This window comes from Monodelphis domestica, chromosome 5, assembly GCF_027887165.1.
Source record: "Monodelphis domestica isolate mMonDom1 chromosome 5, mMonDom1.pri, whole genome shotgun sequence".
Taxonomy (NCBI): Eukaryota; Metazoa; Chordata; class Mammalia; order Didelphimorphia; family Didelphidae; genus Monodelphis; species Monodelphis domestica.
In genome coordinates, this window is record NC_077231.1 from 11683723 (window position 1) to 11697984 (window position 14262).

Consider the following 14262-nt stretch of genomic DNA (forward strand, 5'->3'; position numbering starts at 1 on the left):
TAGCTTCCTTTCTAACTGGACAGCATTCAGACATTGTGCTCAGATGACCCTGGGAAAAAGCAGTTTCCCAATTAGGAGGAGAACAGGCCCTGGGTCTTTTAGTAACATAATCCATAGCAATTAGTAAACATTGATTTCCAGCCTCCAACATGAGCTGGAGTAATTCTTGTGGAACCATCGACAGCACACAAGTTTTTTGTGCTGAGAGTTTTCTTGTGCCATGGGAGGAAGCCTTTTTCTCCATTTTTGAACATCCTCACAAAAGCCAGTAAATTCTTCAAAATGATTATTTGTAAGTCTGGTGAATGACTAGAAAATGGGAAGAGACAGAATAGGGTGGTTTAAGGAGCAGCGGCCATCAGATTCTGGCACCAAAAGAAACAGAATACATCAAATTCTTTCTTTGTCTTCCAGATGACAAAACTGAGCTCCAGAGAAGAGGAGGCACAAAGCTAGGAAAGGACAAAACCTAAACGGGAGTCTGCATCTTCTAAGAACTCTGAAATCAGGGTTCACTCCACAGCACAAAATCAAGTCTTAGAAATTTGGGGCATGGTCGACATTGATGCCAAGACTTCCTTCTACCCCTACAACTATCTGACTTCCAACAAGTCCAGGAATCTCTCTGGATCTCACTTTCCACACCCATAAAACTATGAAAATAATCATACTTACTGACCTTACAAGACAGTTAATAAGAATTAAATGAGGTTCAACTCTGAGAAAGAATGAATGTTCCCAATATACCAAGCGCATGAGCTGAGGAAACCCCCCCAAAACAGGAGAAGAGCAAAGGACCCTGAGGGGCATCTACGATTTACAGGGTGCGATCTGGAGAAGAATGCAGCAAAAGAAACAAAGAAGCAGTTGTCAGAGAAGAAGGAGGAGAATGAGGAGAGATGATGTCCTGAAAACTTAGGGAGAAGAGAGAATCCAGGAGGAGAGAGAGATCCACAATGTCCAAGGCTACAGAGAGGTCAAGGAGAATGAGGACAGAAAAAAAGGCCACTGGATTTGGCCAGTAAGAGATCACTGGCCACTGTGGAGAGAGAAGTCTCATTGGAATAATGAGGTTGGAATCCAGACTGTAAGGAGTGAAGAAAAGAGTGAGAAGAGAAAGTGGAGGCCCCTGGTACAGATGAGCTTTTTAAAGGCAGAAGAGAAATAGGATAATAGTGAACAGGGATGAAAGGATCAAGGTGAGGATGTGTTCAGAATGCCAGAGGTAAGGCTATGTCTTTAGACAACAGAGAAGGAACCAATCAACAAGGAGTGATTGAAGTTAAGTGAAAGAGAGGGGAGGGGGTCATCTGCTGCAGGAGACTGGATGGAATGGGATCACTTGAACCAGTGGAAACATTCATCTTGGTCAGGGATAAGGCCACCTCAACATGGAAGACAAGAGTGAAGGAGGAGATAGTGGTAGAAGGCATCTGAGTGATGGAAATGAGGAAGAGGGTCAAAGAGAGGATTCACAACAAATGGCCTCAACTTCTTCTATAAAATGAGTCAAGGGTCTCAGCTGAGGGTGGGGTCAGGGGGGTCCATGGAAAATTTGCTGTTTCATATTTCCCCAATATTATTTCAAAAGTTTTGTTGACTGGTTTTAGCTTTCCTCACCAGCCTCAGCTCTCAGTAAATGTCAGGAGTTCTGAAACTATTCATATTTTAAATGCTGAATCAGTCCTCTCTCTGGCTCTGATGTTCCTGTTCTTTATCTCTACCACCTCTTATTTCATCTCCACTTGTAAGAAAGCTAAGGACAATCAACAAGATTAAAAAAAAAAAACAAGCCCTTACCTTCCATCTTAGAATCAATTGGTTTTTGGAACCAATACACAGTATTTGATTCTAAGATCAGGGCTAGGCCAATGGTGATTAAGTGACTTGCCCAGGGTCACATAGTTGGGAAGTGTCTGAAGCCAAATTTGAACCTAGGACCTCCCATCTCTAGGCCTGGCTCTCAATCTGAGTCACTCAACTTCCCCCATCAACAAGATTTTTTAAAGCAATATTGGAAGAAAGATGGGTCTTGGAGCAAGGTGGGAATGGCTGCTCTGGGGGCACAGGGAGATAACTGAACAGATGGTTTGTTTTTGTCTTTGTATCTCCAGTCCTGAGCCTAGTACCTGGGGCACAAGAGGCATTTAATAAAACCTGTTATGATTAATTACCTAAAGTCACAAAGTCTACAGAATGAGTTAGGGAAGAAGGCATGGGCTCTGTCTCAAGACAAGTAAAATTCAAAATAATGGTGGAACATTCCCCCAGAAGACACTGAGGAATCAAAAGAGAAGAGGCTAGAGAGAGACAAAAACAAGAGGGCCAAAAAAGGCAAACCCTCTACAGAGTAAAACAAGGGAACTACAGGGTCAGTGAAATGTGTTCTTAAACAGATCTGTTTCTCTTTTGAATTACCTTAATATTGCCTAGACCCAGAAGTTTAAAAGTATGAAAATATGAGGCAAAATTGGCAAGGCTATAGTTCATTCTTTTTACCAGTCTGACTAACTCCAATGGAAATAAGAGCCAGGCAACAGATGCCGGCTCTCTGCCCAGCATCTCCCAACTCTATGACATACAAAGTTTGCCCCCACCCCATCCAACTGCACACACATATCGCACAGCATTGGCACCAATACAGTCGCACACTCTGGCAGTTAGCCACGCAGAGCTGTCGTTACGAGGAAAAGATAACTGACTTAAAAAGGCCTTAAAACACAGCCCACTGCCGTCCCCACAGTTAACACCCAATTAAGCATGTCCAAATAACAGGATTCATTACATGCTGCCTGCCCCAAAATGCCCTCCTGCACTCAGAATCTGAGAAGTTATTTTTACTTCCAACTTTTAGAAAGATTAACGAGCTACATGTGTCGCAGAAATCTACTCAAGAAAAGTCTCATATTTTTGACCAACTGTTTAATGGAGAGAATGCCGAGGAGGCTTTATGAGGCTCCTGAACTCTTCAGGGTGATTGGAAATTTCCAAAAGTGTCTCTGAAATGATAATAATAAAAATCCCATTGGGCACTAAAACATAGAAAAGAATTGACTCTTTTCATTACTCTGCTCCATCCTGGAAGTGAGCGATTTAATTTGCCGTGCAGCACATTAAGAAGAAAAATGATGTGGCAGGGACTCGTCTATGACGTGGGTGTACTTGGCAGTTTCATTCACTCTGTTGCTGGGGCTCTGGCAGACTCACTCCCATGCCCCTGGCAGACGTTCGAGGCCATCCATCCCTTGCTCCTACTCGTCCCCAGATCCCAAACGTCCTCCCTTCTCCTGCCTTCCTCAATCGCTCTCTCTCCATCCCATAAAGGTCAGGACAAACACAGGCCAGGGTACAAGGCAGGATGGCTTTTCATTGAGACCTTCATACATCTGGCAGAGGTGAGCTGGCCTCAGACAAGATGACCTCTAGGTGATCCCTTCACTCGGAGTCAATGACTTCATGAACTCCCATCTCTTCCTACATGAGGCCTTTCCTGATTCCTAGTCCCAGGAACTGAATGTGTACCCCGATATGATATGGCCCTGCACAGACTTCTATATATTTTGTCTCCTACTTCTTGTACATCTTATTTCCACTTGGAAAAGACCCTCGGGGCAGAGTTTGGCTTTTGTCTTGGTACCACTCCCCCACCCCTGTGTCTGGCACCCAATAAATGCTTATGGATTGGTCAATCAACTAAATGATGAGAGATCTTTTACGTAGATCGAGTAATTAATGACAATTAGCTGGGAGTACCTTCTGATAAACAGTCTTACTACCTCACAGGGCAATTCAGTTGAAAGTTACAAAGTGTCAATGAACGGGCTTCGGACCATGTTGTGATGAAGAAAAAAGTCAGGAAGAGCACCATAAGCAAGAAACTAAATCTAAAGAAAAGACATATGGTCTACAATGCCCAAAGAAATATGAACTAGTGAACCTGATTATAAGGGTGCTGGTGATGGAACTCATGCTTGGTGGATGGCACTGTGCAAGTGAAATGGACTCAAAAGAATGAAACTGACAAAAGGAAAGGAGGAGCAGCACATTAAATGAAGACACTCACACAAGACTCAGGTTCAGAAGACAAAACGAGGCTGGAAAGAGGTTGTGTCTAATGCTATGAAACACATGTACAAAGATGAAAAGCAGAAGCAATACTGGAATAGACTAGAGACCACCTGAGCAGGAAGAATTAGACAAGATGAAAGAAGACTGATCCTCTGATCAGGGGGTCACAGAGGAGGGATGCTGATAGCCAGGGGACCCACATGCTCTAAACAGCTGTTTGATCTCATCAGCCTAACAAAAAAGAAGAGGAACACACCACCTGACTTGTCCTACTAACAATGCCTCTTTGAAGACATAGAGAAATGAACTAGAATTCCGGGCATGACTGACCAAGAAGGGCAAAATGCCTGCTGAAGTGGAGATGATGGGAAGATTGGAGGTAAGTAACCCCTTCTGCTTAGATCTGGTGACAAAAAAAGAGCAGGAAAGCCTGGTCCAACCTAACATGCACTCCACACTTTGGGAGAATATATATTTCAGAAGATTCAGCAAAAGATTAAATATAGCTAATGAACCAAAATGCTAGGAGCTAAGTCCACCTGAGAGAGACAAGAAGCTGTGGAAAACAGGATTACACAATGAATCATAGATGATAAGGAAAAGAAAGGAGCATCTTGAAAAACTAGAATACCAATCCATTCCCCAATGAACAAACAGTCAAAATTTTCAGATAAAGAAATCAAAGCTACCAATAATCATGTGTTCTAAATCACTCTTGATTATAGAAAAACAAATTAAAACAGTGATGAGATACAACCTCACACCTATCATATTGGTCAATATGACAGTAAAAGAAAATGATAAATGTTAGAGGGGCTGTGGCAAAATTGGGACACTAACACGTGATTGGAGGAGTTCTGAACAAATCTAACCACCTTGGAAGGCAATTAGGAACTATGCACAAAAGGCCATAAAACTGAGCATAACCTTTAATCCTGTAATACTACTATTGGGTTTATATCCCAGAGAGATTTTTAAAGGCGGGGAGAGGGGACCTACTTGTACAAAAATATTTGCAGAAGCTTTTTTTGTGATGGCAAAGAATTGGAAATTATGGGGATGTCCATCAATTGGGGAATGGCTGAACAAATTGTGGTAAATGTTGGTGATGAAATACTATTGTGCTATAAGAAATAATAAACAAGATGATTTCTGAAAAAGCTGATTCAGAGTGAAATAAACTGAACAGGGAGAACATTGTACACAATCACAGCAATATTGTTGGATGATCAACTGTGAAAATTTGGCTACTCTCAGCAATACAATGATCCAGGACAATTCTGAAGGACTTATAATAGAGACTCACATGGATGTATAGATCAAAGTCAACTATCTTTCACATCAACGCATTGAGGGTTTTATTTTGGGGTTTTAATTTTATACGAGTATATCTTAAAACTATGACCAATATGGAAGCATGCTTTGCATGTGAATATATGCATGGCCCAGATCAAATTGCTTACTACCTCCAAGTGGGGAGAGGGAAGAGAAGAAGAGAGGGAGATGGTTTGGATCTTATAATTTTGGGAAATGTATGTTAAAAATTATTACTACATATAATTGGGAAAATAAAATATCTTTGAATAAAAAAAAAAAACAAGTGTAATTCCAAGAAAATGCATGAAGCAACTCAGATTTCAATAGGACAACTGGAAAGGGAAAAAAAATGCAATGAGAAAGTCCTAGCAAATAATGGCAAACAAAAAGCTAAACCTAGTCTACACGGGAAGCTTCTGCTGAAGACAATAAAAAGGACAGATTTCTACAAGACTGGAGAAAGAGGAAGATTAGGGAGGAGACAGAACCAGGCCACAAGGAAAAGTCTTTTCTATGTTCTCCAACTTTGTTTCAGTTTTCTTAGTCAAGGAGAATTCTACTTGGACTAAGAAAGGATAAAATGATCATGGTCCAAGAGGAGAGTCAAATCAAAGAGAGGAGAGGAGAGGAGATGGAAAGCTAGTATTAACTTGTTCTTACTGAACAGAGTTGTGGCTGGGTCATCATCCTTCCCAAAAAAGAGACAAGGGGTATCTCTCTGGTATCCTCTCTTGCTTCAGAGTCACCTGGAGCTGTGGTCACTCCCTTAGACAATCACACTTGGACCAGAAGCCTTTGGAAGAGTTTCTCCCCCAAATTACTGGTTTCACCATTTTTTCCTAAATAACCTTTACCTTCTCTAATTGCTACTCCTAGCATTTCTAGTACAATAGTAAATAATAGAGATGATATTGGGCATCCTTGCTTCATTCCTGATCTTATTGGGAAGGCTTCTAACTTGTCTCCATTGCAGATGATACTGGCTAATGATTTTAAATATATACTGTTTATTATTTTGAGGAATGGCCCTATTCCTATACTTTCTAGTGTTTTCAATAGGAATGGGTGTTGTATTTTGTCAAAGTTTTTTTCTGCATCTATTGAGATAATCATGTGATCTCTGTTGGTTTGATTACTGATATTCTCAATTATGTGGATGATTTTCCCAATATGAAACCATCCTTGCATTCCTGGTATAAATCCCACCTGATCATAGTGGATAATTCTCATGATAATTTGCTGTAGTCTTTTTACTTAATATTTTTGCATCTGTATTCATTAAGGAGATTGATCTATAGTTTTCTTTCTCTGTTTTTCATCTTCCTGGCTTGGGAATAAGTACCATATCTGCATCATAAAAAGACTTTTGTAAGATTCCTTCTTTGCTTATTTTGTCAAATAATTTTTATAGTATTTCACATTAGAATCAATATTGTTCATTGGTTCCAAGGCAGAAGAGCAGTGAGGAGTAAGCATGGGGGTTAAGTGAGGGTCACATGGCTTAGAAGTGTCTAAGGCCAGATTTAAACACAAGACCTCTCTTCTCTAGATCTCCTCAATCCACTGAGCTACCTAGGGTCTCCCCACCACCACCCCTCATCTCTGTCTTCCCCAAAGCAAAGGGTGACCAACCATTCTGGAAGGCAATTTGGAACTATGCCCAAAGGGCACTAAAAGACTGCCTGCCCTTCGATCCACCCATAGCACTGCTGGGTTTGTACCCCAAAGACATCATAAGGAAAAATACTTATACAAGAACATTCATAGCTGTGCTCTTTGTGGTGGCAAAAAATTGGAGGGGATGCCCTTCAATTGGGGAATGGCTGAACAAACTGTGGTATATGTTGGTGATGAAATACTATTGTGCTCAAAGGAATAATAAAGTGGAGGAATTCCACAGGAACTGAAACAACCTCCAGGAAGTGATGCAGTGAGAGGAGCAGAACCAGGAGAACATTGTACACAGAGACTGATACACTGTGGTACAATCAAATCTAATGGACTTCTCTACTAGCAACAATGCGATGATCCAGGACAATTCTGAGAGACTTAGGAGAAAGAACTGTGGGAGCAGAAACACAGAAGAAAAACAAGTGCTTGATCACATTGTTTGATGGGGCTATGACTGGGAAAGTAGACTCTAAATGATCACCCTAGTGCAAATCTCAATGATATGGAAATGGGTCTTGACCAATGACACATGTAGAACACAGTGGAATTATACATCAGATACGGGAAGGGGTGGGGAGAGGGGAGGGAAAGAACATGAGTCTTGTAACAATGGAAAAATATTCTAAATCATCTAATTAAATAAAGTGGAAAAAAAAGGTGAACTCCATGAGAGTTCAGACTGCTTTTTCTATTTGTATCTTCAACACTTTGTACACTCTTTGGAAAATAATAAAGGCTCAGCAAATGTTTCTTTCTTTCATCTATCCATCCTTCAGTTAAGCCCTGACCTGTTTTATTTTCTTCTTTTTTTAACAAGAAGTCTCATTTCTAGCCTCTCTCCTGAATAAAAGCTTAGCATAGAAGAACAAAAAATAAAATTTGCATTTAAGTGTTTCCACATCAACCATCTCAAATCCATCTGATCTCTGATATAAAATGGCATTTTTTCAAGAGACCTTAACATCTATCCAGATGTAACTCTTAAAGACACTGGCTTTTTTCCCTTTCTGATGATAACTGCTGGGAAAAATGGAAATCTCTTGGGCAAAAATTGGGGTTAAATGAACAGCTTGCATTGCATATCACAAAAAAGTCAAAATAGGGACACAACCTAATTACAAAAGGTTACACTAAAAAATGTTAAAAGGATGAGATCAGGTACCTTTCAAAAAGATCACATGAAAAAATAGGTAATTTTGACTAAAGAACATTAAAAAGCTTTTCAATGAATAACAAAAGCAAATTTGGGAAAGAATTTGTGGAGTAAGAAAAATATTGCCATCCTAAAACAGCACAAAGTTTGGAATCAAACAAGTAAGGAGAATTGACGGACTCAAATATCTTACACCAAGAGGCACTGGCCAAGTGCTCGGTAGTCAAAGAATATAATCCAAGAGCTTTCCACAAATGATCAAAAGAGAAATGATTAAAATGACTCCAAGGTTTTATGTCACACCAGGCAAATTACCTAAGGTTAGGAAGAGTCAAATGTTGCTGGAAGGGAAGCAAGGCAACATTTACAAAAAGATCCAAACTTCTGAGTTCTCAGCATTGGCACAAGCAAGACAAATGGCTAGCCAACACCCAATTTAACCCTCTGATGCTGTTAGAATGCAGGTACCACACCAGGGAAGGTGAGAAATCACTGGTCTGGAGAGATGGCCTTCAAGGTCCCTATAAAACAGAAGCTTGGGCCAGATGAGACAGGGCCTCAAAAATCCAGGTAAGGACACTGGATTGTATCTGACAGAGGATTTGGTGCACAAAGTACTGTTAGGACTGATATGGCCAGAAGTAGCATGAAAAAAAAGGCAGCAATGAAAGCAGGCCTGGTTGGGGACTCTGAAAACCTGGGTTCAAGACCTGCTTCTAAAACACACATGCTCTGGAACTACAGGTTGTGCCCTTATGTTCTCAGGGACCCAGACTGTGCATATCACTCCAAGGGGGAGTAGAGCAACTGATATATGTATAGATAAATTCAGGAAGCTTCCATATTAAAATCCCAGGCCTGGAACCATCTAAAATTTAAAGGGGAAAAAAAAGGAATGAATGAAAAAAGACTAGTTACAAAGCTCTGTGTTCCTTCAGCATAAGATAATGAGAATTTTGTCTAGAACTTTCCTGGCACTGGGAATGGAAAAGAGGTGAGAGATAAAAAGAAGAAAAAAATAAAAAAGACTGGGGGGGGGGGCACAAACAGCTCCCAGGATCAGGAAAAGGAAGGTGGCTGAGTGGGCCCTCAGGGGAGACCCAAGCAATCACAGGCTCCCTTGGAGCAGCAAAATTGGCCAAATTTGTCATCCTGTGAGTCTACAAGGCTAGAAAGAAGGAAAAAATATTTTCTATTCTGAAAACAAAAAGTAAGTTAACAATTTGGAAATATTTTCACTAATTATCCATAATATGGAACTGAAATATATTTTATTATCAGTTGTAGTAGTTGAATAAAGTTTTATGTTTCCTGTACTTAATTAATTTTCCTGTAAGATCCATTAAATATTTAGATTATCACTTTTCTAGGGGATATCATTGTCTGACTACAAATTTCTTCTCAAATAAAAGTCACCTCACTGAAAAGGCTAAAACCAAGTCCAAACTTTGGATGTATTTTCTAACACTGTGACAAGACAGTCAGATCCCAGGACAAGCGTCTGTGATGCTTCATCCCAAACAAACCAGCAAGTCATTTGGTGGGAGTCTGCCTTTGTAAGGGGCCTTTGGGTTCTTCTCAGCGTGTGGCAGCCCAGATGAGAATGGGCTCAGGTCACCAATACTTCTGTTGTCTTCAGTTTTTGGATCGAGACACAAACTGGACCATGACAATCAAATAACACAGGAACAGAATCACTCAATGATTCCACATTATTAATAAGTATGTGCTAAGCACCCAAGACAAAAAGTTAGGTCTAATTTATAAAGTTGGTGTGTTGACAATAATTTGCAAGCTGAACAGAATACACCACTGACTCTAGAAACCCAAGGGAGGAGCTAAGCACTGTCAATGGAAAACATCCCTTTGGGTTTAATTGGAGTATAACCAATTTTTAATTTCCGCCAAGTAGACAGTGAATGACAATCACAGTGAGCCCGTGAAATGTTATTTCACCAGTAAATGCCAAATGAGTTGAGAATTGTAAATCAAATTTAAATATTTTTCTCATTACAAACACTGTCCATCAAATGACTCAAGAAACAATAACTGAACTCAGTTTATATTGAACTAAGTAACAAAATCATATATAGTCATCATTTTCCCCCTCAGGCACTGGCAGAGTTAAAATGTACAGGACTCATCCATACCCAGTATATCAACTCTTTCAGCATCCAACAAAGCAAATTCCTTTTCCCATGTCCAAGACTGTGGTTCAAGAAGAACTCACTGACTTTCATGAATGAGCCCCTGATATGGTCACTCCCCTACTCCAACTTACCAGAGAGAGGGACATGTTGAAAATGGTCCAAGGGGGCAGCTAGGTGGCTCAGGGGACAGAGAGCCAGGTCCTGAGGTTTGAAGATGGGAGGTCCTGGGCTCAAATCTGACCTCAGACCCATCCTAAGCTGTGTGACCCTGGACAAGTCATTTAACCTCAATTACCTAACCCTTACTGCTCTTCTGCCTTGGAACCTGAGGATTCCCATGGGGAGAGCAGATCACAGCCCCTCCAGGTCATCTCAGCCTATGTGACTCTTCTCTATATCTTTCAAAAGATCTCACAGAAGAGCAGTCCAATTCTCTGAAGGGTTAGACCACAGTAGAAAACGAGGACTAGACATCCATTATCCTTTATTCTTGCTACATTAGGTTCACCTCCTATTCTTGGACCATGGGGTCTCATTTAGGATATATTGTGTGGAATGGGTATTTTCTCTAATCCCCCCAACCTCTCAAACCTCTCCAAAAAAAGAAATTATTCACTGAGGATAAAGCTGTTTCCATGGTCTAGAACACCCAGAATCCAAAACAAGGTAAGAAAAAAAATCCCCACCACAGGAACTGATGCTCACTGACCCCAAGTTCATTCAGTACCTCCCCCACTTCTACAAGTCTTACAGCACTCTGGTAGTCTGGTCTCTCCTCCCTCTTCGGGAGTCCCAGTTCCAGGATTCAGAAATTTGCTCAGGCCTCTACAGCTGGCGTGGCCACAGGTCTTCACTAACAACCTCCTGGGAGCTACAACCCAGAAGCACCAGAAGTACAAGGCTCCAAACTGCTGGTATAGGGAAAGCAGGCTCTAAGCTTCTGGTGCCAGGCCACAGAACTAAGGGACAGAGGGAGCAGGACAGGCCACCAGGGCAGGCACTATGTAGCCCTCCACCACCATGCAGTCTGAGGAAAGAACAAACATCCAGCTGGGGCAGTTCTGATCACCCAAATCTTGGGGCATAGATCTAGGCTGCTGCAATGTGACTTGCCCCAGTGCCCAGTGCTGGAGGAGGCTGAGACACTTTGAGATCTGTCCCTAAAGGAAACTGCAATCAGAGGGGAAGGAGTCAGAAGGGAGCAACAAGGAAAATAATGTGGAAAAACAGCCCAAAATACCAAAGATTTGAAGTAGAAATCTCAAGACTTTGAACATAAACAAACGAATCACTAGGAAAAATAGAACAGGTAGAAATGTGTTTCCTCTCCAAAAAAGAACATTTGTCACATGGGACGGCTCTTTGGGAAGGAGCTACCTTGGTGATATAAGGAACAGAAAATAGCCCCCAAAAAAGGTATTTTAACAAAAACTGGATATGTTGTACATGTTTTTGACAGGTAGAGGGAGCAGGAGGCACCCAGGCAGTGAGCACAATCCTGAGACTTGGCAGAGCGGGCAGCCTAGTACCCACCCCACTAGAGTTAAAACTGAGGCAAAACTAATTTATTGGATTCAACAGGAAATTTCACAGACCTCCTAGTACATAGCAAAGCCTGAGGCTGGGGACACCAACAAAAAGAGCCTTACATTCCTTTGGTGGGAAAGGCCATCAAGAGAAAATCCTAAGAGACACTGACCAGGGCCTGAGGCTCAGACAGACAGATGAGCCCTGTCCAGGGCAAAGTGGCTTCCAGCAAGAACAATAATCTTCAACCCAAAAGGCAGCCTCTGAGGTCTGCCAGGCCCCTCTTTCAGGTGCAGGGACCCTGAAAAAGTGTCATGTAGACCAAACCTGCATCAACCTTTCAGCAGACAAGAGTCCCCCATAATCAGCAGGGAATCACTTTCTTAAGGAAGGAAATGTGGCCATTAGGACCAGGATCTGAGCAGGTGTACTGGAGGTGAGTGGTCACTAGGGAATCTGACTGAGGCTGGACAACACAGAAAGGAAATCAGGATACAGAAAGGCCCAAAACATGGCATGAGAAGGAAAGGAAAGGCACCACGCACATGAGGGTAAAAGGAGGACTTCTGGGGGAAGTGGTATCTGAATTCAATTTTAAAGAACAGGAAGGAATTCAACCTGCTAAAAGGGGGAAAAAAGGCCCATCAGGGATTAGAACCAAATGGATAAATGTGTGGAGGAGGGAGAAGACATGTCTGGGGAACAGAAAGCCAGTCAGCTCTCCAGTGGAAACCAATACCTGATCAAGAGTGAACTATTGAATGAAGAAGCAACAAAGGCAGAAAATGCTCAATGATATGACTGCCAATTCATTTACTATTTAAAAATGAAGGAGGAATACAGGGCCCACAATTTTCTAGAAACAACGTCCAACTGAGCACCACAACAAGCTTACAGAGAAGAGGCTCAGAAAGGTTCCCACCTGTCTGTAGGTGTCCTGGTGAGCTTCATCATTCCGAGAATCATAATATTGCTCAATAAAAGCAAAATATTCTTTTTGCTTTCTGCGCAGGGTGCCTTCTCTCCGGTCCACGTTGGCAGGCAGGTAACCCTTGTGAGAGAAGAAAAAAGGGTCAATTCCCACCACCTGATCTACTTTTAAGTTCATTTTTTTAAAAAACCCTGACCTTCTGTATTAGAATCAATATTAAGTATCAATCCAAGGCAGAAGAGCAATAAGGGCTAGGCAATTAGAGTTAAGTGAATTGCCCAGGGTTACACAGCTGAGAAGTGTCTGAGGCCACATTTGAACCCAAAACCTCCCATCCCCAGACCTGGCTCTCCATCCACTAGACCACCGTTAAGTTCATATTTTACTAGTCCCACCCCACTTCAGCTTCTTTTCTGTGTGGTCTCTCTCCTCAGGCTATGAATTTCTGCAGGGCTGGGACTGTCCTGGGCCTTTTTTGGCATCTTCAGGGCTTAGCTTAACATGCTTATATACACTCTATAATATGCTTAATAAATACTGACTCTGACTACTCATTACATAATAACCACTGACAATGTCACCCCCTACTCAATAAACTCAATGGTCCCCTACTGCCTCCAGGATTTCCTCTCCTTAGTGTGCAAGCCCTTCCTAAGCCAGCCTCCTCCGCACCTTTCCAGGCCCCCTCACATACTCCTCGGTCCAGTGACCCCAGCCTTCTGGCTGTTCATGAACAAGACCCTCCATGTCTCAGCTCTGCAGCTGTGCCCCATGCTGAATCCTCCTCCTCTCCTGGCTCCCTTCTCTAGGAAGCCTTCTCCAGCCCCTCCACGGCCTCCCTTTGTGAATAATCTCCGATTTATCCTCTACAGAGCTGCTCTGTACATACGTCTGTCCACATTCTTCTCCAAACTGTCCTCAGGCCCCAGTTTGAGCAGCTCCCCATTTCTTCCACTCCCACCACTTCCAGCCCCCTGTGGCATGCTGTCTCACTCCCACAGGGCAAGGCCTGCCCTTCCTTTTGCTCATATCTGTAACCTCAGGGCTTGCCATGGCACCTGGCATCTAACCTGATACCTTCTAAAGGTTAATTAAGAGCCTGACGCCAGCTTGCAGCCACCCCCACCCCCAGACCACCTGAGGATTGTGTGCTATGGCTGGTGTGAGGTAGGAGGAATGGCTAGATGGTCCAGGAAAGCAAGGTCAAGGAAACCCACCTCAAATTATCTGGAATTCAGAATGGCCACTCATTCTGACTGGGCCATAGAATCACAGACGAGGGGCTTTACAGATGAGGCCACCAAGACATCGAAGAACAGAACTGAGATGGGAAGCCAGGCCCTCTCCTATTAAACCTGGCTGTGTCCAACTCTCCTCTCAGGCTGTCCCCACACCCCTTAGCTCTTTTCCAATGCCAGGAGTCACAAAGGAAGGGCTTTTGCCTC

General features: G+C 42.4%; 1 protein-coding gene across 9 annotated transcripts in view; it reads right to left on the reverse strand.

Moving 5' to 3' along the window:
• TBC1D22A (TBC1 domain family member 22A) overlaps positions 1 to 14262 on the reverse strand; it is a 387661-nt gene that overhangs the window by 293739 nt on the left and 79660 nt on the right. For all 9 annotated transcript variants that reach the window (XM_056797602.1, XM_016425535.2, XM_007502511.2 and 6 more), the window contains exon 6: positions 12809 to 12937. In XM_056797602.1, the coding sequence (XP_056653580.1) occupies positions 12809 to 12937 (129 nt within the window). The remainder of the gene's footprint in view (positions 1 to 12808; positions 12938 to 14262) is intronic.